Source organism: Danaus plexippus, chromosome 26, assembly GCF_018135715.1.
Source record: "Danaus plexippus chromosome 26, MEX_DaPlex, whole genome shotgun sequence".
NCBI lineage: Eukaryota > Metazoa > Arthropoda > Insecta > Lepidoptera > Nymphalidae > Danaus > Danaus plexippus.
In genome coordinates, this window is record NC_083554.1 from 4,169,358 (window position 1) to 4,196,468 (window position 27,111).

A 27,111-nucleotide genomic window follows, 5' to 3' on the forward strand; every position below is an offset into this window, starting at 1 on the left:
CTATAGTAAGCTTGTGGTACTCTAAAACGTTAATATTAATGGCTGCACAAGACTTATAATATTTATTTATTCATACCAGAAAATGGTCTGATCAGGTTTTGACAAAGATAAACTATTTGGTACTAAACAATAATCTACTTTAGTACTATAATGTGGGACAATCTATGAATGAAGTACGGTGAACTATACGTATGTAGTGTGACAAACTTGGAGTAAGCACACTGATAGCAATACAGACCTGATGCAGTACGAGACATTAATATCCAATTCTTTGATGAAAATTATTACTACATCTGAATACAATAACTAGGAAACTAGAATGAACGTTTTATAATATTTACAAAGTGAAGCAGTGCCTTGACTTAATAGCAAAGTTACTATTCCGCATTACCTCATTTATAAATACATTTAATTCTATGTGTTGACATCGGTCTTTTTTGCTCTGGCGAGGTTGAAACTCGATTGGTAAAGCTGTAATCCTTACAAGGAACACCACAAGTCTTGAGTGTAACTAACTGTATCTTCGCAATCGCGGCTCGTATTAAGAAATTCTCAATCTCTACCCTGAGAACGTACCAAATGTAAAATCGAAATACTTAAAACTGACCGTATTTAGTTCAGATTAGAAACGATGATTACTTACACTTACACCACTGGCTCTATTTCTGACAGTTAATGAACTTTCTACAATGTTTTGGTTTAAAAGAAGTACCTTTTTACTGTTCTACCATTTGATCTTGTTTGCCATTTGTTCTGATATAATGATACCAGAATTTAATTTGAGTTTACGTACAATTATAAATATAAATCAATATAATTATAAATCTTTTTCACCGGCCTTATTTATTGTGTGCACTTGCCTTAATGTCATTTACGTGTGAAGAATGGTAATGAGAAGAGTTATTTGATTCTCTCGTCCTTGTTTGAACCAATTACCATAGAAGACGTCTTCCTTATTGTCACTGATTTTCCTGCACACCATAATTTTAGGATTACATTTGAAAAGTTTGAAAAGTACTATAAAGGAAACAAAAGTGATGGCTGATACAGAGATGTATTGATTGACGTCAAGGTTACCGAGATCAAAAGTGTGGTTGGGTTCAAACACGTGTATCAATTAATATATTTTCATTTTAATACCACAGTGTAAAAATATAAAATATGTGTTATTTTTTTAATCAAATGTATGAAATTAATCTGTGAGAAGCTGTATCTCTACTTATCTTAGTTACATGTTTCGAACGCCTGTTGTCTTGCTATATTTCTTTGTTGTTTTCGTGTGGAACATAATTTATGTTTTCTTTATCACCTTTATGCGCTATATATTTTTAAAATTTCACGAGTATCGCTTCAGTGATTATCTCTAATAAATCTAAACACAGCAATCTCTGAAAGACAGATTTAGTGCAATTGAAATAATTGAGATTTATATCTGTCAATGTGTCACATTTAAGATAATGTTGTTTTTTTTTTTATTACCTTTAAAGTTGGTATTTTACCAAAATTGTTTGTTATAGTGAATGTGAATATAATTGAATATGATTTATGAACACCATCCGAAGTAAATTAAACGAAGAAATTAGCTAAGTACAAAAAGCGACCTTAGTTATTAAATACGTTTATAAGCGAGTTCTTCAAAGTTACGTTTAGTGTATAGGATATATAAAAGAAGAAAGAGGCTTGAATTGTATTAAATAATATATATCTATATACACGAGCACACCGAAACATAAATATTAACTAAATAACTGACTATTAAGAATATAAGGGTTTGAGATCACACTTGAGAAGAAACTATGATGAATAGAAAGAGGATTCGTTTGAACTATAGAAACTACTAGAACGTAGTGAAGTAAATATATTAATATATAACAAAAACACATTAAATTATATAGAAAACTATTTTGAATATACATAGTTAACAACAAAGCGTCGATGATTGACATTTAAACTGTGAATCACTGTTATAATATTTAATTAGGCATTATATTAGTTAACACATTGTAATCTGAATGTTAATGACGATATAAAATTTTACATTGTAAAATGTGGCAAGCAATCGAGCGAATGAACACACTACTTATTCATTGGTATACTTTTGCCTTTCCTAACATCCAGGAAGCGATTTGCATTGGTTTAATTGTCTCATGACTTCCGGATGGATGTACTCTAATGTCCTTCATGAGAAAATTCACTTCCTATCAAATAGTAATGTCAGTTTGTCTTTCAGAAGTCGTACCGGTAACTGTACCTACTGTGATATGTGTGCAGATAAATCTTTCATATCCAAATTTGTCATCAACTTAGTAAGAATGTTCTGGCTAATTAGATACATATACACACATACATAATACATACTAATGCATGTGTGTCTGTGAAGACTTGAAAGTGAATCCTTCCATTCTCATTGTCAGCGAAATTCTACACTGCACTTTCTTGCTATGACTTCTATACGTATGAGTAACCAAATACCATTGATATGACAACAGTGCTATTTCAACTTATACGTAATGCCGTCACAATAAAACGTTATCACAATCAAATTAGTTTTAATATCCTGTATGTTAAATGTATAGAAATGCAATATATTACATATCATGAAACTCTTTTACATTGAAAGTAGGCATTCAAGCAATAATGAGATCTAAGACTTTCGCGAGCATTCATTTAAAGTAAAACCTGTATTTTTAGGATTTACTACCGACTAGGCGACTCTTATTATCTTAAAATAAAAGGCAGACGAGATTTGATCGCGGTTCCTGAAAAGTAAACGAAACGTCGGGATTATTTAGTTTTTTAGAATAATAAAAGTCTCGTAGTAAATCCGAAAATATATTAGTTTTATTTTATTCAAGCAATAGTCAGCTAAAATTTATATCATACATTTAAAGTATTAACGCTTAGTCCAAAAACACGTTTTAATATGGTATGTTATTTAACTTAAACTTTATTTCTCTCTCACAATCTACAACTTGACTTATACTTGACAGCGATTAACAGATGAGGTCAAACATATATATTTTTTATTATATAAATAATATTTGTCATATGTAAGTTCGAACTCACGTTTCGTCATACGTATTTCTTAACATTCTAAACAATAAATCATTTCACATAAATCATTATTTTCTACCTCCAAAATTTTTTTAAAAATCTTGAAATCTGGTAGAACAGTCGACACCTTTATATAAAATGTTTCCTGGTTTTTGTCTTACTATCAGAAAAGCAGTAAAGTAAACTGTCGTGAGATATCGATAACCTCGGCTGTCAGTTTGAATATATCGATTATTTTTATTACAATATAAATTAAGATAGTATAAATATAGCGTCTTACACGTTGTGGGTTCTCTGAAGTGAATGCAAATATTTTAGTCGTCGGCTTGTGAATGCGAATATTTTAGTTGGTTGTATGCTTTTGTCTGTATCCTTCCATTCAATTCATATAAGTTTAACGTTTATCAGTTTAGCAATAGGAAGATGAGAACTATATATATATATATATATGTATATGTATATTTGATTTTGATATTAGCTGCTCAGATTATAATCAACAACATTATTTATGTTGAAATCTGTGTTTCAGTTTTATTATATAAGTTTCTTAGCCTTTTTCAATTTTTAAGGTTTAATACGTTTAGAATTTTACAACATATGCAACCAAGACACGAAACCTCTCAGCATTCCATGACTTGTTAGCGACCCAGTAGGTTTAAGGGGCCCCCATCTAAAGAGCGTTAAACGCTCACCTCCACTGCCCAAGCTCCTCTCTGTACCTAACCAAATTTGTAATGAACCTACTAGGGCTGCCTTCGAAGCACGTTCCAAGAATGAACTGATGTTAGTTCTCGACAGGCCACTAGTAAATATTTACATATAGTATTTATTGTAAAATAATTAACGTAATTCAATATGAATATTTTATCAAAATGAATATTATAATAAGGAAATACGAAGATGGAGCCAAATATTCCCAACACGACACCTTCAAGGTTCATTGCAGTTTGTGCCAAATTACTAGAATCCATTTCCTTAGTATATTTGAAAATGGTCTTTGTTTGAAGAGTAGAGTTTTAAATTTTCTTTCATTTTAATAATTTATATGAAATAATATTTATATTAGTATTTATAAATGTTAATTAGATCGTAACTACAACATGTTTATCCTCAAGTAAGTGTATTAAAGTATTTAATTAAAGACGTGTTAATGTTCTTCACCATAGGATTATTGTAATTTTTTATACCTTCATTTCAAATAATATTAATTAAGCTCCTCGTATGACTCTAAAATCATATCTAGTTGAGAATTATATTAACTTAACTTCTCGATCTTCCGCTATTTGAAACTATATTGAAATGAGTTAAATTTTTCAAGATATAATTATTTAGAACTTTCTAGTAACAGATATCTGTATATACGCCTCTTCATTTACCGTTTTTAGATTACAGGAATACCGAAGATGAGAATAATCAAGATTTAAGATGAATTAAAGCTGATGAACTCTGTGATGCTGTGTCATAGATATTTCCGTAGATCAACCGGTTTGAGTAATATTACTGTTACTTCAAAACGTTACAACCAACGAGTCTTAACGTTGATAACGTTAAGTTACGTAAATCCTAAACGTGATTGTTATAGCAGCGAACGTAAACAGTTAGCGTTAGTGATTATACATTGTTATGATGAAGAAACATGCTTTGTTAGTTTCCTTCACGAAATGATTTAAAACCATCAGTAGCAGTACGAGTGGAGTAGACTACAATATACTAGAATTAAATTTATAGTAACTTTTTTTTTTGTTAATTTTGTTTCTGATAGACATTTCGACACTTTGGTATGAATTTTACACACCTTAGCCAACGTTTATAATGTCGGCGCTAACGTAAAATTTTCTTAGCATGTGATCTTGTCTGGCGAATTGAATACGACATTTTTTTCTGATAATTTTCTCTTTATTAATCGGTAATGTACAAAAATAAACAAATTTAACATAAATCACGTCAATAGTACACAAGTATAATTATATATATATGATTCATCATCATCGTCGTCGCAAGAGTCTTTGCAGGCTCGTCGTGGTCATCACGTATCAGTGATCCGTATACAAGATGACTTTCTTGGGAAGACAGTAGCAGTGGTTTCCCCTTGCCTTCTCCATCAGCACTTTTCGGGGCTATTTAGACCCCAAGGCTCCTCGTAGCCTCTTCCAGCCAGTTTCCCGGCTGGGCTTGTGGTTATCCAGCCACTGCTCGGTTTCAATGATATATATATAATAAACAGCTGATTGTGTAAGTAGTGTTGGACTACGTTTTATACTTTTTCATTTTTGCAGATACAAACTACTAGACAGGATGAATTAATATATTATATCAATAACATTAAATTATAGTTAACTCGTGAAGTTTAATATTCCATTTGTATATTCATTTCGTCACAATTGAAATAATAAAATTACAGAGTATTGGAGTCGTAATGGCATCATCATCGAGATGTCATTGCGATCTTTTTATCTCGTCTTTTTCAAGCGGAAGCTGGTTCATGATTGAATCAGACAAAAACCATTCAATTAAGATCGGCTCGCTCCATTTCTCAATTTGATTGGACGCAAAAAACTACAGGAAGTCGACGTTCTGTCTGACTGATGGTGTAAATGATGGGGAAATTAGTGATATTAGATGGTTTCATGGTGTTACTGATCTCACCGGAGACGCGAAGCCGTTCTCAAACCATCAACTCACAGAGTTCATAAATATATACTCTATAAAAACAATACTAAGCTTTGTCCTATTTTGTAAGGACTTACAGTTTGAGGATATTTAATTGGACTGATGGAACATTCTAGACAATGTGGAACTGTAATATGTAACAAGTAATTAGGCTAAAAACAGCTTAGTCATTATAAGGACACTTTCGGTTTGTATATAAATAGCAAATTGAAATTTAAAACAGTGATGAAGTCACTGAATATTAATTAAAGTTTAAAATTGCTAATAGTCTTAATTACAGATCAAATAGATTCAAGTCAGTAGCGGCGTGTGGATGATAAGATTATTTTTGTATAATTTTTTTTTTTTTTTTGTAATAAAGACCCAAAAAATAAAGTAGTTACGCTTCACAGAGATTACGAAACACGTGTAACGAATTATCTATTGATTAAAATTCAATTATGTATAATATTATTATTAATGTATTCACAGTATTTTTATTTTTATAAAAACTTATATTTTGCCTAATAATGTAGAGTTCCTAACTAAACAGTTAACTTAGATCCAAAATTACTCCACCTGATTGGTCCTGAACATTTTGATATTAAATATTTAATTTGACAATAACTTTGATATTCATTAAAAATAACTAGAGACGAATCTTCTCAGCATTCTATGGACTCACCGTGCGGGTGCCGGGTACATCGCGTTGTACGGAGAGGAGCTTCAACAGTGCCTAGGTCTTGCGACCCAGGTGTAGGTTTAAGGGGCCCATAAAAATCTTTGTTTTAGGAAATAAAAATTAAATCTCTTTAATCTGATTTATGATAGATTATCAGATAGTTAAAAAAATATTACTATACCGGTTTTTAATAAAAACTTACTTTATTGAATTGCAAAACCAAAGAAAAATAAGTTTCGCACTTTCAGGGAATACGTGGACAAACAAACACGACGAAAAATACAACCAGTGTTAAAAGTCTATATATTTTAATGCCACACTCGAACAGTTTAACTATAGCTACATTTGGTTCTACCGCCGGCACTTTTATTGTAATAAAAGTAACTGTAACATGTGTTAGTTGGTAGCCCTGTTAAACATCGCAGTCAGATATTTTATAGATCCAATTAAGACAGTTTTATTAATATACCAGCTGACAACCGCGACTTCGATACTAATTTCGGTTTTCAAGACGACACGTATCAACGAAAACGTGGTGCTTATAAAAATTATATCTTGCAATGTATCGGTTTATGAGTCTAGTGTAAAATAAATAAAACTACGGAAGTTTAATTCGAATCTATCCCAGAGTTGTGCTGTGTGTAGACCTCTGTAATTTTTTTTGTATTTATATGTAAAGTTCGAAAAATAAAGTGTACAAAAATAAAACAATATAACCTTTATGCAAACGTCACTTCATTGTCAATGGCAAGTACCAAGTTCGTAGCCTTCAGCTAATGGCTTACCTTCGGCTAAGTTCACGATAGTCACGCAAGGGGAACACCCCAATAGCTCCCTCCTGAGCTAGTGCTGTAACCCACATCGGTGTGATTATAACGATACGATTGTCGATGAATCGATAAGCATTGTTGTACTTATTCGTCATAATTCAGAGGCTAGAACTCTAAAAACATTTTGTTTTTACGTATTATCCTGACCAGTATTTTATCATTATAATATTTTTATTTAAATATAATAAGAATAATAATCTGCAATGAGTAAACAATAATAATCATAATTAAAGCAAGGATAATAATAATTCGATATTTCGAGAAATTTAGTTACAATCTATATAATAATAATATTTAATTTAAAAAAGTGAATTCTTATAATCAGAATAATTTCGATACTATCTATACAGCACTAACATCATTAAAACCTTCGAAGGACGGACTGTCACGGCCGCAACCTTCGATGGCTGAATAAATATGAACCGTTTATATTTATGAAGTACCTGAATTTTATATATATAAAAAAAATAACTACAAAAATTATGACAATTATATAAGGTCCTTATGAAAGGCTATAATATCTTTATATCTCAATTTTATTTCCCTTGTTTAAAGTCAAGACCATAGATTATAGAAAAAATCTCTAACCATAACATAATGCAGTTCATAAAATAATATCTTCCTTCCAATATTCATTACAATTAACAGCTGTATACATAATTTCAACGAGTTATATCTGAATGAGATAAAATGAAAGTTAAATTAGACCATCGCGTGTGTATAACATTGATAAAAATTTATAAATTCAAACCATGTTACCAGAACAGTAGACAGTGGGTCATTATCTTAATTCTAAATGTAATGCAAATATTGTTTCGTTCATTTAAAATTTCTATAAAATTATACAAAAATTGTAAAATCTCTGAAGCTTATTGCGATCTAACTTCACCCTATTGGCAATATTGTTTCGCGTATTATCTAAACTATGGTTAAGTAATAAGGAATACCGAGAATAAAAAATTACACCACATGTAAATAACCATCGTAGAGTTTGGGTATAACAGATATTAAATTTAATCTAAACAGTACAGAGTACAAACAAATATATATAAGGAAGACAATTTTACATACATAATCTTAATCAAATAGAAACTTCTTTAAAAACGTTATTATTCAAAGTAAATTATATTCTTATCATTACATAACCTTGGTAAGGAAGTTAGGTGGAGCGCTTTGCTATCGTAATGATTACACGATGAATCGCACCAAGATTACAATTAGGGAAGTGTGTTGTTACAATAGTTCGTGATACAAAAGTTAACTAACAAATAACTGTTTAAATCGCACTAGTGGAAACCCGCTGATTGTCCTGTATTAATTAATTATAAGTAAATTTTAAAGGTGTTTAACATCGCTGTAGCGAGATGGTCACAGAAATTTTGTTTGCCATTGAGACAGTACCAGCTCAATAGCCAGCCCATAGCGAGCGTAAATATTGCTTTTTGTTACAGTCCTCAAATCTTTAACAGCATTCTCCTTTAGGTCTAATTCCGTGATACTTTTCATATTCCTATAATTTTACGTATTCAGACGATGGTATTTTTTTAACTTCACAGGGATTGTTCGTCTCTTGTGTTCTTATCGCCGTAAATTGAGTTTAAACTTAGATATTCTCTGTAAAGTGCCCTAAGTTCAGTAACTTACGAATGGAGAACCGACATACATTATTTTAATCCCATGACACTAGCAGTTCACTCTATAATTTTACGCGAATAAAGAATTGAACAAATGACTATAATATGCCTTAATATTCTGTTGTATTAACTGAGTTTTGTTTTTTAATTTTATGCTATATCTTCATTCGCACTGGAATAGTGGAATATTCTGCCAATGTCAACGTTTTTATTATTCTTTGAGTTATCGGCGCGACCATTAAACAATATTAATATTGCGGAGAAATTGTCATAAACACATTGGTTGGTTGCTAGGATTGTGTTTTTGATTGAACAGTGTTGCCACATATTAATTGCTACTAAAATTCATTTATGACTTTATGGTTTCAACACCAACCAGTTATACGGCAAAAAAAATTATTAATAGTATCAATAGTATGTCAGAGGGATATGGTTGAGGATTGGAATGACAATATAACCGAACTTAAAATTTTATATACAGAAAAATTGTGCAAATATCGGCTCCATTAAAACAAATCCGAAGTAAAAAAAAAATCTATATTCTATTAAGAAATCATTATTAGAACAAAAACTTATTAACATTTCTCGTGATTGGCGTGATTAAGATCATTTTAACAATACGCCGTTATGTTAATTACGGGAGAACAATAATTTATTTACCCTCACTATCTTGTATTTGTTTGTCTTAAAGCTAATGCGCTATTTGTATTAAATACATTAATAAATATCGCAGGAAAATAACCAATTTTAGAACGAGCCAATGACATACATTCAATATTTCATATTTCACTATACAAAATATGTTTTAGATTTGACAAAAAAAATTGAAGAATAATGAAATAACGTATACTGTGATAGAGAGATTTTTCACATTGGTATCTTAATTATTATCTAACCTAAATATATATAATACAAATTATCGAAAGCAAAACGCGTGTTAAAAACCGCTATATTATAATATATTAATTAATACCTAAACATGCTGAAATTAAAAGTATTTACTTACAAGTTTCGTGATAACGTCTGAAAAACAGAATAATTTAATGATTCATCTTAATTAATCTCATATTTTTGATATGTATATATATAAAGTAAAAAAATATATGTAGCTGTTTTATTTTATATATATTAATTTATATCTTAAAGGAAATCTCAATATCAAATTAAATTACTATTCTTATGTAATAACTTCTCGTTCTGTTTACGAAATACATTTTTTAACAAATACATTTTCCCCTCTGAAGATTTGACGAAATATATATTTTTTAATTCAGGTAAACTTTATGTGGAACACAACAAAATAGCATGAATCAACGTATTATTGAGAATTTTATGCATGCAGCTGACACACTAAGGTCATTGAACCCGATATTATTTTCATATATTGAAAATTTATTTCCTGTCGTTTTAATCGTTTGTTAGTTACCATTATTATAGACCAAACTAAAATATGACTGTATTAAAATTTATCATTGTAAATAAAGATGTATATAAGAATTATTTAAATAAAAATCTAAAGTATAAAATATAAAAATTCGGTATTACGCAATTATCAGTGAATTATTCTATTATATCTACCTCTATCTGCTTACCCGTGGTTTTCATCGTCACACTACGTACAAAACGTTTCCCGATAGCCAGGTTAATAGTTTAACGTACGAAAGATATGAATGAAAAACTGTTAACGCTCCGTTTGTAGTGTGACGTTGCAAACTTGTTCTGAGCCTATAATACTTACAGTTTCTTTTATAGTAAACGTAATGGTGTATAATATATAATAATTGCCATTCTTAATATATATATATATATATATATATATATTATAATTATTGCAATTGTTCCAGTTGGCTGCATCACAGTTCCCAGCGGGCTATGGGGCGGCTGTCGACTTCTGTCTGACGTGCATCACATGCTGGAAGCTGAGTTAGAAGATAAGTCTTAACTGATAACAAGTATAAAGTGATAACATTCGCTCACAACACATCGGCTGGTACGAACGTTTGTCGCGTGTGAAATGTGCGTTATTATGAAGTTTGTGGACATGTGGTCTGTGTTCCTCCTGATCGGCTTCGTCGGAGGCCAGTCTCCGAGCAGCGAGCTGGAGGCTGTTAGATACGGACCCTCGGAGGAGAGGATCGCCAGTGACACCTTCACCGTAGCTGACATTAATATAACGTATAAGGACGAGCACGGGGTGTACTACACGGAAACATCTGAGGTAAGTCCGTGACACTGTAATATCTGTTTGTTTGTTCTCACTCCCTTTTCTGCGGAACCAGGATTCTTATTTGGTTAATTCTTGTACATGCAAAGTTTAAATACGTTACTTTTATTACCCTCAAATATTAGTTCTATTTAAATAATTATTAATTTTTGATTAATTCGTTTCAACTACGGCATATATTTTAATGACTGACAGTAAAACTAAATTGATATCTATATTTGTTCTTAAACCGATTTAGACTGTAGAAGCATTATATTTATTTTTGCTTACCACTAGTTTGTGTTGTCAAGCTAAATACGTATTGTTTACAGTTTTTTTAATTCGAAAATTTTTACACGTGATAGTATCAACGTGGGTGTATTGAAAACCGGAAAATTATCAATCTAATCGGTTAAAATACAACACCATTTTTATACTGTGAACTTTTTTTATGTCTACATTTCAAACCTGCATCAAATTTGACATAATAATCAAATATCCCCCGAAACAGTTCTTCTCTTTTTTGTGTCGCGGAAAATGAATCTTTATAAAAAAAATATTTGAAATTCTCTTTCTTTATCTGTTAATTTATTATACGCTTTGACAATGGGAACGTCATTATTTGACATAACAATACTTTTTATTCTATTGACGTAATGTAAGAATTGAATGGATGTGACGTATGTGAGTATCGAAATATATTTTTTATATTTTTACCGTTTTGATTAATAATGATTTAAGAATTAAAAAAAAAAAACATTTGTAAAAGAATGTTGTTTTTATTAGAGTCAGTGTTTTTTTTTAGTATTGAGTTGGTTGGTATCGTATTTTAATAACGTATATAAATGAGAGTGTTATTTAAACACTGTGTGGCGGTTTTGTTCGAGATGCGCGTTAACACCCTCAAAGAAAGTTATTCGATTACTTGAAAACCCTTCAATCCAGGCTTGGGGAACATGGAACTACCTCAGCACAGTTCCTTATCATTTAGAATTACAAAAATCATTTAGAATATCAGAAGAGCGTAATGAATCAAATTGAGAACTTCTCCTTTTTGATGTCGGTTAAAAATAGCTTAAATTATTCCTTATAACATTATCTTCCTGCGAGTGAAATTTCCGTGTGACTCGCTCCATCCGTTCCAGAGATTAGCCAGAACAAACAAACATACAGATAGACAAACATTTTAATCGTAGTAGTTGTAGGTGTCTAATAAACTGATATAAATTCAGTGGAAAGTTGTTAATTTCGAATTACAGACACTTAAATTTTACTAATCAGCATACCTATATATTAAGGGGTAAATATGTATCCAAATTATGAATGTAAAGATAAAAAACATATATTTTTAATTTTTCTTATAAATTGAAAAATAAATAGTTCTTGTAAATTCCTACACCTGACTTCTGATTTTTTTCTATTTCAAATGACGTCTATAATGGTTTTATTATGAATGTGAATTAAAAGATAAGAAAAGAAAAAAATAATATATAATATACGATTAATCACGTTCAACTAATTATAAAAAAAAAAATTGTTAACCTTGAATGTTATTAATATAAATAAAAAAATTTAAATTTTATAATTGTTTTAAGTTATAGATAAACACGTCGGTTTGACAGATATTGTTGACTATGTCATAATGTATAAAATATATAATATTTTAATAAAATCAATGTTTAACGGAAAATAAGAGTCATAAATCCTCCAGTTAAAATGTAGAAAATATAAACAAAATTATCGAAACGATCGCCCTAGAGGTGTTCATTTCGCCACCTGACCGGAATAGATCAATGCCGGCTTGATGCAATCATTAAAAAAAAAACAGATACGTCATTTGTCAGAAATATTAAGAAACTGTCAAATAATTTGAAATAAGAATCAAGGCTTCGTGGAATTTTTATAAACGAATGAGTAACTTTACATTGAAACAATGAGCATTGTAAGTTGAATTGGACCCGAATTTACTTGGTAAGTGATGCCGCCTGAACAACTTATATGTTTATAGGACTCATAAGTTTATCCAAGTTTAAATGCTACCAGTTGCATCGGAACTAAATTGGGAAATTTATTCTTTACGAATGTCATAAATATACGGAGTTGCTTAATCGTCTCCATTAAAATAACGATTCAGATGTTTTCATCGCAACATTATATTTGAATACACTAAAAATGTAGCAGTTTTTTTTTTTTTACAAAACATATGTGAATTATACATTTATTCATTCCTCTATTGCCGGTATTAATTTCAATGATGACATAATCCCCAGGTTAAAGCTGCTACTTCTGCTATAATAATAATCTATACAAAATCTCTAAAAATTGATTTCACCAACATTTACTCCTATTTGTATAATTATAAATGTAAGTATGACTAAACAAATAGTACCTACGTTATATTTTAGGCATATAAAATATAGAAACCTTCTACAAAGTAATAAATAACAAAAAGACATTTCCGTAGAGTTAATTTTAACTAATTGATCTTGTAACAACATAATCTATGTAACATGACGTGTATGTGCATGCAAGTCATGTGAAAGGCGATCGTGCCCTTCAAGAATCGAGTCTAAACTAGTCTACACACTGCAGTCTAGACTCTAGACTAGACTAGAGTTGACACGATATTTTAGAACTTTATAATATTACTGTTGCAATACGGTAATCTTGTTGTAATTTCATTGTTCAGACTGTCGTAGTAAACTTTACTTGTAATGATTATTTAATCGTCTACAAAAACCCAATAATATGAGTCGTGTTCGATTCGAGTTTCTAATATATTCTAGAACATTGTGTATTCAAACACTTCTGGAACTTCGCTTATAATATAAATGAAGTAATTTTATAATAATGTCCGATATCTATTCCTTATGAATGTGGACTGCCAAAACAGTTTGTCCGGGGAACGCAGCTTCAGTAATAATAAATATAAATTTTAATGTTTATGTATTAAATTAAATTCAAAACATATCGAAAAATAATCTCTTTGTCCTGGATTGATCTATTTATATCCGTAGTACGAGTTCAAACTAAATAAATACAGTTTGCTGGTTTTACATTTATAAGTAATAGATTCATTAATAACCGACAATTGTCTGTTCGTAGTAAGTGCTTCCTCAATAAGCTCCTTAAAAATTACCAAAAATCACAACAACAGACAAACAGTTTAATCATTTCCATACTAAAATACAACTCAGATCACATATTTATGATTGAATAAAATTTTAGCTAGTAAAAAAAAAATCGTGCTACCGAAGTTCGTTGACCTCGTGAAATTTGTTTTGGCTGATAGCTATTTATTTCGGTTTTTCGTGTGGCTCGCTATCTGTTTGACACCTCATATAAAAATCTAGAATGATCTTTAATATTGTTCGCTTTGAAATTGAAATGATATGTGACTTTTCATTTATTACTGTCACGTTCATGTTTTAATAGTTTTTCTTAATTACACTGTGGAACAAATAATTCATTCGAAAACCATGGATAATTACTTACACAGTATGCAATTGTTAAAATAACGTTTCTCTATATTGTATCTGTGTGAAACTAATAGACTCGGAATATTTTTTACCTTAAATAAATTGATAATTTCATCGTATTGTAATGCAACAAATGTTTAAACAAAAAAGCAACGCTTAATTATTAAGGAATCATGTCAACAAAAAATACCAATAATTATTATTGCTAAGTTACATTTCATTGTTCTTTGTTCTATTTTTTTTTTTTTAATATTTAATGAATTTAAGTTATTTCATACGAATTCTTTGTTACTGGCCGGTATTAAGATTATACGTTGGCAGAATGTAGTGAACTTTAAATAGATATGCGAATATTTCACTAAAATATCCGAACGTGAGTCATGTGTCAAGTCAATATTCAACATTAATGTTTTTGAATTGAAGTTATGAAGGCCACGAATCCTATACATTATCGCTGGCTGCTGTTTTAATTGAATTGTTCACTAACAATAACAAACGTACAGTCATCGGATGTAATTTTAAATGCAATACAGTTCATGCAAATTTTATAAGTACTGCTATGCAATACGGTATATAATCGTTTGTATATTTTGTTTCACGGTCAGCTATCGTGATACATCTGTGTCGGTGCATATGCCCGTAAATCAAGTTTTTTATAACACCAAAGTTCACGTTAAAATCTAGTACGAGTAACTTCGTCACCGTTAAACTGTCTGTTTCAAGGTTTCGACGGATTTATAAAACAGAACCTTGGAACTGATACTAAGCGAATCATAATTTAAATCATGTGATATAGGTTTAATATAAACTTTTTGTTTAAGCTTCTTGTATACTCTGTTGTTCAAGGAAGCGGAAGTTGAGGTCCAACCGTTTAATATTATGTCCACGGCGGATTGGGATGGCGATGTAAAGAAAGAGACGCATAATAAGAATATAAAATTAAGCGTGTCTGTTTTAAATAATGGCCCATTACTGACTTTTACGCAATATGTATTCGGTTGTACTAATTTTACGTAATATTAAAAATTGGCATGACAACGCCGCCCTTAATGTGTAATACATTTTTATATGACATTTCATTTTGCTGCTGCCATAAAAGCACAAAGCAACAACTTAAAATAACCATTCGATATTATACAATATTATAATTATTAAATCAAAATAATTTATTGATCACTAACACTTAATTCTATATAACATTTAATTATTAATTTTTTTTTGAAATAATATTGTTTGTCAGGATATGTGAACTTTTAAAAAATATATATTATGAATATTTTTTAAATATATAACATCTCAGTATTCGTGTACTCGCCCAGATACAAACTATACTATTTATATATATGTATATACATACTACGTGGTCTTACGTCAAATATACGTTTTCATTAGACGTATGTTGGTATGATTGGCGTGCTGTGTCGAATGTAAATAAATTTTATATTAACACTTCCATTGAATTGCATAAATATATAATTTTAGTTAAAAGGAATTTATTTTATTTTATTTTTATATATTTCAGGTATTACATACCGAAAAAAAGACTGAATTTTCATCTCAAGCCTTATTTACATTAATTAAAAGTATTAAAAATCAAACTGAGCATTAATTTAACACATACATATGAATATCCAATTGAATACTATAGAACTTTAGTTAAAGTTGTTAGTTCAAAGATTGGCATAAATTTCTTTAATAAACTAACGCGACCAGTATAATTTGGCCTTCCCACAGCTACTGACCCGCTTCATCTTCATTGGACATCGTATTTATAGAACAAAGGCTCGTAATTACTTACGATATATTATCTCTGTGTTCATAACAGCTACTTCATTGTTACCACTTCGTTATATTACTTCTATATTTAGTTACAATTCACTAAATCTATCTCTGTGTTATCATATTTTAGTATTTTTTAAATATAATATTTTAAATAGAAAGACTAATGGCTCAGTCAGAGCGCCATCTATATAAGTTTGGTGATTTATAACGTGTGTCTCATTTATATGGTCAAAGTCATTAAATAACTGCCGATGTTAATATTAAAAATATTTATATTAATTTAAATTATGCATGCATATTTATTATACAATTTTAATTCTATAAGTTATAATGTTACTAACCTACTTTTTAATTTACAAGAATCCAACGCGGCGTACACTTTTTTTTATTTTATTCTTTACTTATGAAAAAGGCAAAAATATTACGGCATACAGCCATGACTTTGATGGTTATTTTTTTGCAGTCGGGTAAATACGGCGAGGGTTTCATCGGTTCATCCCGCGGGATGGCGGTGCATGTACGCGCCAAGGGTCCGGAAGGTGAGCGTGATCACACAGGCTGTACGTGGCCGTTGTTGTCCGTGGCCGCGCCCACGGAGCCACTGCCCACGGAGCCCTGGATAGCCGTCATCCGCCGCGGCAACTGCAACTTTGAGATTAAGGTTGGTATACACTTATTAAAAATTAAACATTTTAAAATACGTACATAATTAAAAAAAACGAATATATATATATATATTCGTATATATATATATATATATATATATTCTAACATTGTATAATATTTAAATCAATAAGACTTAGCTTCTCCATTATAAAAAAGTTTATAACAAACGCAGTTAGATATTTCGTTGTTCGTTTCGTTCGTTTGTTTCGTCGTATGAAAAAAAAATAATTAAAGGTCGACCCACTACTTTCGTTGGAATAAATAAAATGATAATTTTCAAACATACGAACATATTATTTGATAAGATGTAGTAAATTATATAAGAATATAGAAATATTGTTATTAAAAAATAACATGTATTATTAATAACAAATAATGTCAATAATTCCTTCACACTAAGTGAATTAAGACTTATTTCGCCAGATCTTAGTTGACAGGTATTTGGTAATATTGCATTATAATTTAAATATTAAGTAGGGAAATCAATGGAGACCTTGGCCGTTTTTAGGGACAAGAGTTTCTATGCTATGGCAACAAGTTCTTCTAAAGGACAGTATAGACATTTACAGCAAATACTCTATGGTTCTAGAATTATTTTTAAAAAAAATTTGGCGGAAAAATTACTTTTTAAATGAAAGTAATATTTTTCGCATTATACTACGCGTATTTTATTATTTTAAAAACTACATACTCCCGACGTTTCGGTTACTTGTTCTTGTTCTCGTTCTTGACAAGATCCACTTGCAGACCTTCACATCTCGTCTGCCTGTGATCACGGTTGCTGCAAAGTAACCGAAACGTCGGAAGTATGTAATTTATAAAATAATAAAATACACGTAGTCATCCGCAAAACATTAGTTTTATTTAAATGAATACTCGCGAAAGTTTTAGATCTCGAAAGTAACCTTTCTTTCATATACTTTATTCAATATTTGTTTTGATAATATTTTATAATATTACATACTATTAAAGATATTTATATGAACCTTGTTACTATTGTTAAAAAGCATCGTTTTTTTCTATTTTATTTGAAATTAATTTACTTTTATCATTTCAATTTGGTTTGTTACAAACATGGCAGTCTTTGTTTCCGTTTGCGCAAAAGACAAACGGTTTACTCTAACTGATGTTATGTTGACATTCTTCAAATATTTAACATACAATAAGGCTTCTTGCACACTGGAAGACAGGAACATACACGACAGGTTGTTCGAAGGCAATTATTTGTGTATAAAAATTAAAGGTTTCATTTTATATATGATATTATACATATTTAGGAATTTATATGTCAATATTTTTTGCTTTCTACCCCGCTGTTATATTGGCTGTATACAGAAAGTTCTTTGTTGTGAAAAAAAAAATAGGAATAAATTATTGATTAGATTTATAATATAAATACATTACAAGATTTCTATGCTTTTGAAGTTAATGTTATTGTAATGAAAATAAAATAGATATTTCAGAGTGACCATTTTTTCGACACTTGCAACATCTGGTTTATCCCATTCCAGATGCATTTAAGCGATCGTTACAATGATATTAATTAAGTTTATAATTCATATATATGAACTAATTACTGTTTCTATCTCAGTGTTGTAAGTAAAATCGAAGATAGCCAACACCATTACAGCGTTTGTATGCCGCCATACACCGGCTAACAGAAAAGCCAAAAATATTCGTCTATTGGTCTAAAAGGTCTATTGGTCTTAATACATAAATTTAAAATTCAATAGCCTAGTCAAAACAAAAAACAACGTGCAGGAATAAATACATTATACATACAGTATATGCAGGTGTCACTGAACAAACTTTCTATTTTCTATATAAATAATATTATATGTGTAATTTTAAACTGTCGACATTTATCTTTTCTTTTTATGTGATTAATAATTTTATTAAGATTTTTACGATACCAATAGAGTACTCAACCTTTTAACATAAAAAATTCAATCGGAATCGGTGTGTCAATGAAATAATGAAGTTTTTTGTAAACCGAGGTACGGGTTGTTTACCTTTTCGGTAGTTGGTGTAACTAAAATTTAACACCGATTCAAGCCGGTTCAGAACCGATTTATTTATAATATTTACATTCTATTAATTTTATACTTAAATGGAGTAATAATAAAAGTATACAATATAGAACTCATCCATAGACAATATACTGTAATAAAAAAATTCAGAGATATTATCTTAATAACTAATTTGTCTGTAAAATAATATTGACACGTCCGATATCTATCATTACGAAGTTTCTATCTTATATCAGTCTAACACCATGTATTAATAGTGTGCAATAAAACCTTCACCGTTAATACCTCGTTGGACAGATAACGTTATATTACAGCGGACAGCCGGTACCCGGAGGATAGATTCGCTTCTATTATTGTCTATGGATGTGCGAAATGAAGCGTCATCTGACGTTTGAAAGAAAAAATCTAAATCCCTTACAAATAAATTTCGACATAAAACATAATATAAATTTCGAAGAAATATCGAAATTTTTATAAATACTGCTTCGAACGTATTACTTAGACAATACAAAAGAAATTGTTTGATTAAAATCGGCTCGGAATCGACGTTGATACGACGTTACGACCAATCACGAGATTTCTTATTCGATCTTATATTTTATTAATAATAACAAAGAAAAAAAAAACCTTATTAAACTTTTGCTTTAAGATTTTTTCCAATAGATTGATAATATAATATTATCAATAATATTGATGACGTTTGGTGCTGTGTGAAATATTTGTCATTGATAATATACAGATAATATATATATACATATATAATTGCTTTAATATATTCATACATTTCATTTTAAATTATTTCATTTTAAATTATTGCAAACTAACTAGGTTAAATTGCTTCAAATGAGTTCAAACATTGAATATATTAAAATTACAAAAAGTTTCATTTAAAAAATTGGGTTCATAATAAACCTTTGCAAACAGCATCCAGATACCCAGCAGTGTACTAATATTTCTATACCGAGGTCCAAGTTATGCTGGTCATCAATTTTTCTTTTCATTAATAATTTTTCTTTCAGGTTCAGAATGCCTGGCGGGCGAACGCCTCGGCCGTGCTCATTTACAACGACAGAGAGACCACTGTGTTGGAAAAGATGAAACTATCCGTGAATAATGGACGTAAGTAGTGATACTCATATCATCAATCAATACATATTATAAAACTAAGTCCCTCGCCGCGTCTGTCTGTCTTGTCGCGATAAACGGATAGCGTGATTCTCGAAGAAGGTTTTAGTATATAATTTGCTAAGTTTTTGTACTTACTTGTGTGTACATTAACCATATTTATTGAAGATGTCGGGAACATGAGCCGTCTGAGAGCTTTTAACGAAAACGCTGCCTAAAGTCTTTGAGATATAACAAAGTAATATATGGTGGAATTGTGTATCTCATATAGGTCTATAGAAAAGTCCGCGGTGGCATATGTCTATACCTTAAGGATAATATACTATATCCATTTTACAACTTTAAAAATTGGCATTCCTAAAGCGTTTATTGGAAAGCTATTTACATAAATACCGTATTAAGTCTTATCAAAATAAATTACTTCGTTTTCAAGCCTACATCAGTGTCTGTAAATTACTTTTTAAATCATTTAAACCGGGGATACCATTTAAAATATAAGTTCATCATAATATAAGTTTAATAATTCTCAAATTTAAACAGGCTATTTTATATGTTTGGTAAAGACCCCGTGCGATGCCGGGGCTGGTAACTAGTATATGTATATATTATATAAAGCGTAAGGCTTTGTTGACATTCGTACATATATTAATTTGTTTTTAAAGCGAATTCATAGTAATTAAAAATTATTATCATCAAAACTCTTTATAGTTTGCTAAAAAAATTGACATTTATAAAAATAATAATAATAATAAAAAATATATCAGAAATCGGATTCCATAACAGTGTCGAATCGATAAAAAGCAACAAATATCTTTTTATACAAAACTCGTATATATCGCAATATCTCGATATCTCTATCAAGATACCCAAAAATCTTAGTTGTTTACATTTTATAATGATTCTTGATAATAGCGGGGAAATTTAATTTAAATAATCTTAAAAAAAGAAAACCAACGGAGTAACGACCAAAATTATACCTTATGATATACAAGAACGGTTCATATTTAATTGAAGTAACATATAAAGTTTTCTGTCCAATATCCGACATTGGTCCAGGTTGTACGTCATAGATTATTGCATAAATAATATAAAACCTTCTTAACCATAACTGCTTTATAAGATTATATTTTTGTTATTCTTTAATAGATAATAAAATACGATTAATATTTTCATTCGATATCACACTTGACTTCACTGCCCGCTAAAACTTGTTATTGGATATTGTAAAATGCAGATGTATAGAACAGAGGTGGCCTAATTAATATAAATGGCGCCTCTACAACTTAATAACTCTTCACTATACAAACTAAGCAATAGTATTATATTTAAATTTCAGTTGAGTAATAACTTATATAAGTACAAATAATAATTCTTAACGAATAAGAGGGATGGTTGAGGTGAAAATTATAGGATATATATAACAAATAGCTTATTTTTAATTATATATATGTATAAAGTGAATTAAACAAACATCTATAGTCCCAGTGACATGACTTACTAAATACAACCTTATTAGTTACTGCCTTAACACTGCAGTAACTAACAAGTATCAGGTATTTAGGAATAAATAGTCTGTGTCTTATTCTGTTGTCTAGGCTACGTCACTGTAAAGTGTAATCAAAATTCGTTAAAAATATTTTTTCGTCCACACATCCTGTATCTTGCATATAACATTGTGAACATGAGAGATCGAAATATGAATTAAATGTATGATATCCTTTAAGGAAAAAAACACTGGAATTATAAAAAATGTAAAGAATAATTTTAATATGAATTAAGAATTTTTTCTTAAGTATTATATATATATAAAATACAGTGAGATAAATGTTGAGAGTTGAATAACTCTTACTATTATGTTCTTAACCACGAACCCGAGTCTTCTTGCACCGGCCTTTCTATAAGCTAGTTTTAACCAACTTTCTAATATGGCCCGGCTGATAGTTAATCATTATATATATATATATATATATATATATATATATATATATATATATAATAAATTATGACATACAGTTTTAACTGTCACAAAATGACGATGCACGTTCCTTAATCAGATACACTTATGTAACTATTAAATAAATAAATAATAAATATATTTTTATTTCGCACCAGTTAGATTATTTTAGAATTTTTTACATTTATATTATAAAACGTATATAATAAAGGCGGTGTTTGTATGCATGTCATGCAAGCCAGATAGTCGTTTTGAGAAAAATTTCTTATAAATATAGCGTAAGCCATTTTTTTGTTTCGAGCGAGGTAAAAATCAGTTTTCTTTTTAAATAACGGTTTATCCAAATAATTTTTAATATTTAATTAATCTGTGTGTACTTTTTTTACTTAAGATAAATATGTAACGTGTTTTTTTGATATCTTATCTTTTACCTTTACCTTTATATAATTGTATATAAAATACTTAGACAACAATTTTTTTTTATTATTCTAAGATACAGATAAACAAATGCAATACACCAAAATTAAATTCAAAATCGATATTATACAAAATACGTATACCACCTTCATCTTCTTTCGGCATCAGCTGTTGACTGAATATTGAGTAATCAAATAAAGGTGTATATATATACATATACCCTCACAATACATATATATATACCCTTATTTATATATATAACCACACTACAATTATATAAGGTGTCCGTGAAGCCAGAATCATGAGGCTTCTATCCCCATGAACCGGTATAAACAAACATTAACGTCACGTAACACTTGACACTGCCGCAGCGTCGCCTCTCATCACTAATAGGTGACGAGGATTGACAACATTAAATAGTATAGAATAGACTTTAATAGAGAAATATAATTAACCGATAGAAATAGTTCAAATAATTTGATTAAATTATTTTATTCGCATAAACTATGAATTTTAATTAAATCGGAAAAATTAAATATGTCAGTCTTTTCTATACGTTCATTTAAAAGATTTTAACAAAAAGAAAAGCATGTGAAAATTTTGTGCAATTTTTTACATATTTCGACTATTCATCAAAAGTATTGATAGAAAATTATGTATTTAATTATAACTCGTAAAAGATTCGTATAGTTTTGTGGGAAAATTTTATTTGATGATAAAATTACAAATTTAAAAACAGAATATATATTTCAATTTTAATAAAATACAAGTGTGTATGATTATCATCTTCATTATGTTCAAAGTAAAAAAAATGACCCCGTCGCGAAACATTACAGATAAAAACACATTTTAATATATAACAATTACCACACACACACCGTATCACGTTCTCTCAACAGAATCACCTTTCGTCATCAATCGTTATCGCTAATGATAACCGCTGATAACGCCACAGATTATAATTTGTTGTTTTTGTAATTGTTTCATAATTATATTTATAATTCATTATAATATCTCACGTATGTTATGCAGCGACAAAGCGACAAGTCTCTGTGGCGACATGTGTTACAGATAGCAGTTGCTTTTTGTTTAACGATAAAAAGGATTACGTCATTCTTCTCTTATTATTACGAAGGCGAAAGTTTTCAAGAGTTTAGTGATTTATCCATAGATACCCACCGATCAAATAGGCTGTTATTATCCATCCAAAAAATCACCCACCCATCTATCAAGAATACATATGCATAGTCTAAATATAACAAATATTGATATTATTTACAAACTGATTATAAAAAAAATACTCACGGAATTTTATACGATTTTTTCTCCAAGCGAAGTATGTACCTTGAATCAAATGTAAAATTAGATTCCAATTCCATTCCATTCTAATATATTTGGTATTTACATTCCATATTCCAGGCAACATTAGTGCGGTTTTCACATACAAATGGAAAGGCGAGGAGATAACCCGCCTGGTGGATAACGGAACACGCGTCGTGATAGCTATCATCAAGGGACGGACCCTAACCCACATCAACAGTAACATCAACAAGTACGTATTAACGAAAACATTTGATGACTTAGAACCTGCGACTCAAGGTGTAATGAGTTGGCGCCTCTTGTGCGAATGAGATATCGTGTCTAGCTAAGTCGATTCCTGAATTTAGCGTGTTTTATATATATTTATTTATTCTATTTATATGTAATATTTTTATTATCATTTAAAATATGCTCTTCTTTACTCGTTTTATATAATTTATATTTTATTAATATTATAAATATTTCTGTTTTATGTACATTACAACGTAAAGACCGTAAATTATTATAAATTTAATAAAAGAACAAATAATCCTACAGTCCGTGTTGAACTTTGTACTTCCTAAATAACAATAGTATACCTAATTATTATTATATTCATTTCCTGATACATTTATTTGTTATTTTAATTTGCATCTCACCGATTCAGCGTGAGCGAGACGAGTACTATATCCTCGTACGTAAACAAATATAATATAAACGCCAGGCTGAAAAAATCAAACCATAGCATTGTTTATATGTAGAAGATATTAAAAAAAAAATGGAGTAACTGTCATAAGTTTCGAGTAAAAGCTAGACATATAAATTATATCATTATTTTATTGTATATTATATTCATTTTAGTAGTTACAATGATAATTAATTTAATATTTATCACACAATATTAAATACGCCAGATATTCACAGCCAACAGATGACATATATGTATTTTCAACACGACAGTGTGTTAGTGTGCGTGTGTTTGTATGTGTGCGTGTTCTGGAGCACACACACCTGTAATGTGTTTCCAATACTTGCAGGACATCAGTCCTATTCGTGTCGATATCCTTCATAGTGCTGATGGTTATATCTTTCGCTTGGCTCGTCTTCTACTACATACAGCGCTTCAGATACATACACGCCAAGGATAGACTGTCGGTTAGTATACCTATATATAATAATGTGTACATAGCATATAATTCCAATGTGTCGTTTAAAACATTAAAATAACAGCCATTTACTTAATAACTTTACAATTTGTTTGTCTGTTTGTTCCTTCCGATCTCTCAAACGGCTGCACCGATTTAGACGCGAGTTTCACAGGATGATAGGTGACATAATAAGAAATAATATATGTTTTTAATGAACAAGCACAAACGATGTAGCGGGCACATCAAGCACGTGATGATATAATAATTTGAATTAAACGAGTCTTTATATATATATATATATATAGTTTTAGGTATTTCCTTAGATTTCATTACACATATAAATGCGTTCAATTTAATTTTTTCGTTTTATTTTATTTATTTCCCAAGTTATTTATGAACTTATAACTGATAATATATTTTCTTGAGAAATCGTTTTATATCATTTTATTTTCTATCATTTTATTACCCGGTACATATTTCGTTCATTGTTTGATGTCACGGGTCCGTGTTCAGAACGTTCAAACAATAGAAAAGGACGTTAACGCTAGTTAAGATAAAATTTTATCGATAACATATTGTTTCTGCGCATTATTTATCGATATTAATTCAATAAGCCACATTATAACGGTTGAAATCATTGTTTTGTATGGTGTTATGTAGAATTAACCGTCTGAATTGGAGAGTTTGTTCCAAAATGTTGTATAAAATATATAAAAATTGGACAAAACACGTATATTACAGAAGCGGCTCTGTTGTGCTGCTAAGAAAGCTCTCTCCAAAATACCCGTTAGAAATCTTAAGGTCGACGATAGGGTGAGTACTACAATAATATACTGTATAAAATATTATGCAACATCCTTACTATAAGTTCATATAAACTAAACACAGATAGTATGCAGTTCATCATTCAAACACTATCAATTGATAAGATTAGTCTAGCCATTTACATAATTTAAAAATATATATTTTTTCTTTGATTATATAAAAATAAAATAAAATAAAATATCTATTTAAAGTTCTAAATATTAAAGTTTTTCATATGAATATATAATGTAATATATATTGTTTTATATACAGGAGGTTCAAGGTGACGGTGAATGCTGCGCGATCTGCATCGAACCTTACAAAGTATCGGAGACATTAAGATCGTTACCATGCAGGTTGGTAACTATTGTCATATACACTACGAACTAAACCAGACTTAAATACCCGCTCATACTAGACTGACAGACTTATTTCTTATTTGACAGAACTAACCTAGACCACCCTGTATATAGGATTATGAACAATTTTATATCACTTATATTAAGACCATTAAATAATTCAATAGATCAATCTAGAATATATTCTTATAAGTTATTATTTATTTATATACTTGAACAGACTAGTCTAGACTAGACTAGACTAGACTAGACTAGACTAGACTAGACTAGACTTGTTGAGTTACAGTTAAAAATAATTATATAAATGATCTATAATTTTTCAACTTATATCTTAAATATGTAAATAAATTCTTCTATCACAGTAACATTTCTGAATATAATAAATGCTAATTCCCTTATAACTTTATCCGCAGACATGACTTCCACAAAAGCTGTATCGACCCCTGGCTGCTGGAACACCGCACCTGTCCCATGTGCAAGATGGATATACTAAAATATTACGGATTTGTGGTCAGTTATATGTATAATATAATATAACATTAATGAACATAGTTAAGATATAATAGTTTTATGAGCACAGCTTAAAAAAATATCAGTATATTTTTCTGACTTACCAGTTATAAGACTAGTGTATAGTGTGACCGTTTATCAGACTATGGCTGAATCGTTTTTCTTTGTTATTATATAGCAATAGCATAAAAAATAACGAATGTCTACCGATACTTTCATATGTTTGATATATTTGTGATTTGAATTTTTTCAAATATAAAATATTATTTTTTATTTATTAAACATCACCTCATCTTTTTCAAATATTTCTATCATATTATGGAGATTTTAATCATTTCTGAACGTGTATCTAATGCGTGTTTTTTTTTGTCACGTAGTTCACCGGAAGTCAGGAGAGTATCCTCCAGCTGGAGGCGGAGGACGCTCGCTCCACGCTCAGTCCCGCCACCAACAGACACCCGCTCACACTTGTCAGTATATATCACA

General features: G+C 29.8%; 1 protein-coding gene across 3 annotated transcripts in view; it reads left to right on the forward strand.

Moving 5' to 3' along the window:
• The window catches only part of LOC116774253 (E3 ubiquitin-protein ligase goliath), a 43,357-nt gene that overhangs the window by 13,537 nt on the left and 2,709 nt on the right, over positions 1-27,111 (forward strand). For 2 of the 3 annotated variants that reach the window (XM_032666909.2, XM_032666910.2), the window contains exons 2-11: positions 10,694-11,067; positions 16,777-16,974; positions 20,029-20,128; positions 23,925-24,057; positions 24,472-24,498; positions 24,842-24,959; positions 25,694-25,765; positions 26,030-26,112; positions 26,529-26,625; positions 27,003-27,095. In XM_032666909.2, coding sequence (XP_032522800.2) covers positions 10,864-11,067; positions 16,777-16,974; positions 20,029-20,128; positions 23,925-24,057; positions 24,472-24,498; positions 24,842-24,959; positions 25,694-25,765; positions 26,030-26,112; positions 26,529-26,625; positions 27,003-27,095 — 1,125 coding nt within the window. In that variant the 5' untranslated portion in view covers positions 10,694-10,863. The remainder of the gene's footprint in view (positions 1-10,693; positions 11,068-16,776; positions 16,975-20,028; positions 20,129-23,924; positions 24,058-24,471; positions 24,499-24,841; positions 24,960-25,693; positions 25,766-26,029; positions 26,113-26,528; positions 26,626-27,002; positions 27,096-27,111) is intronic. The other variant, XM_032666911.2, reaches the window with a different exon arrangement.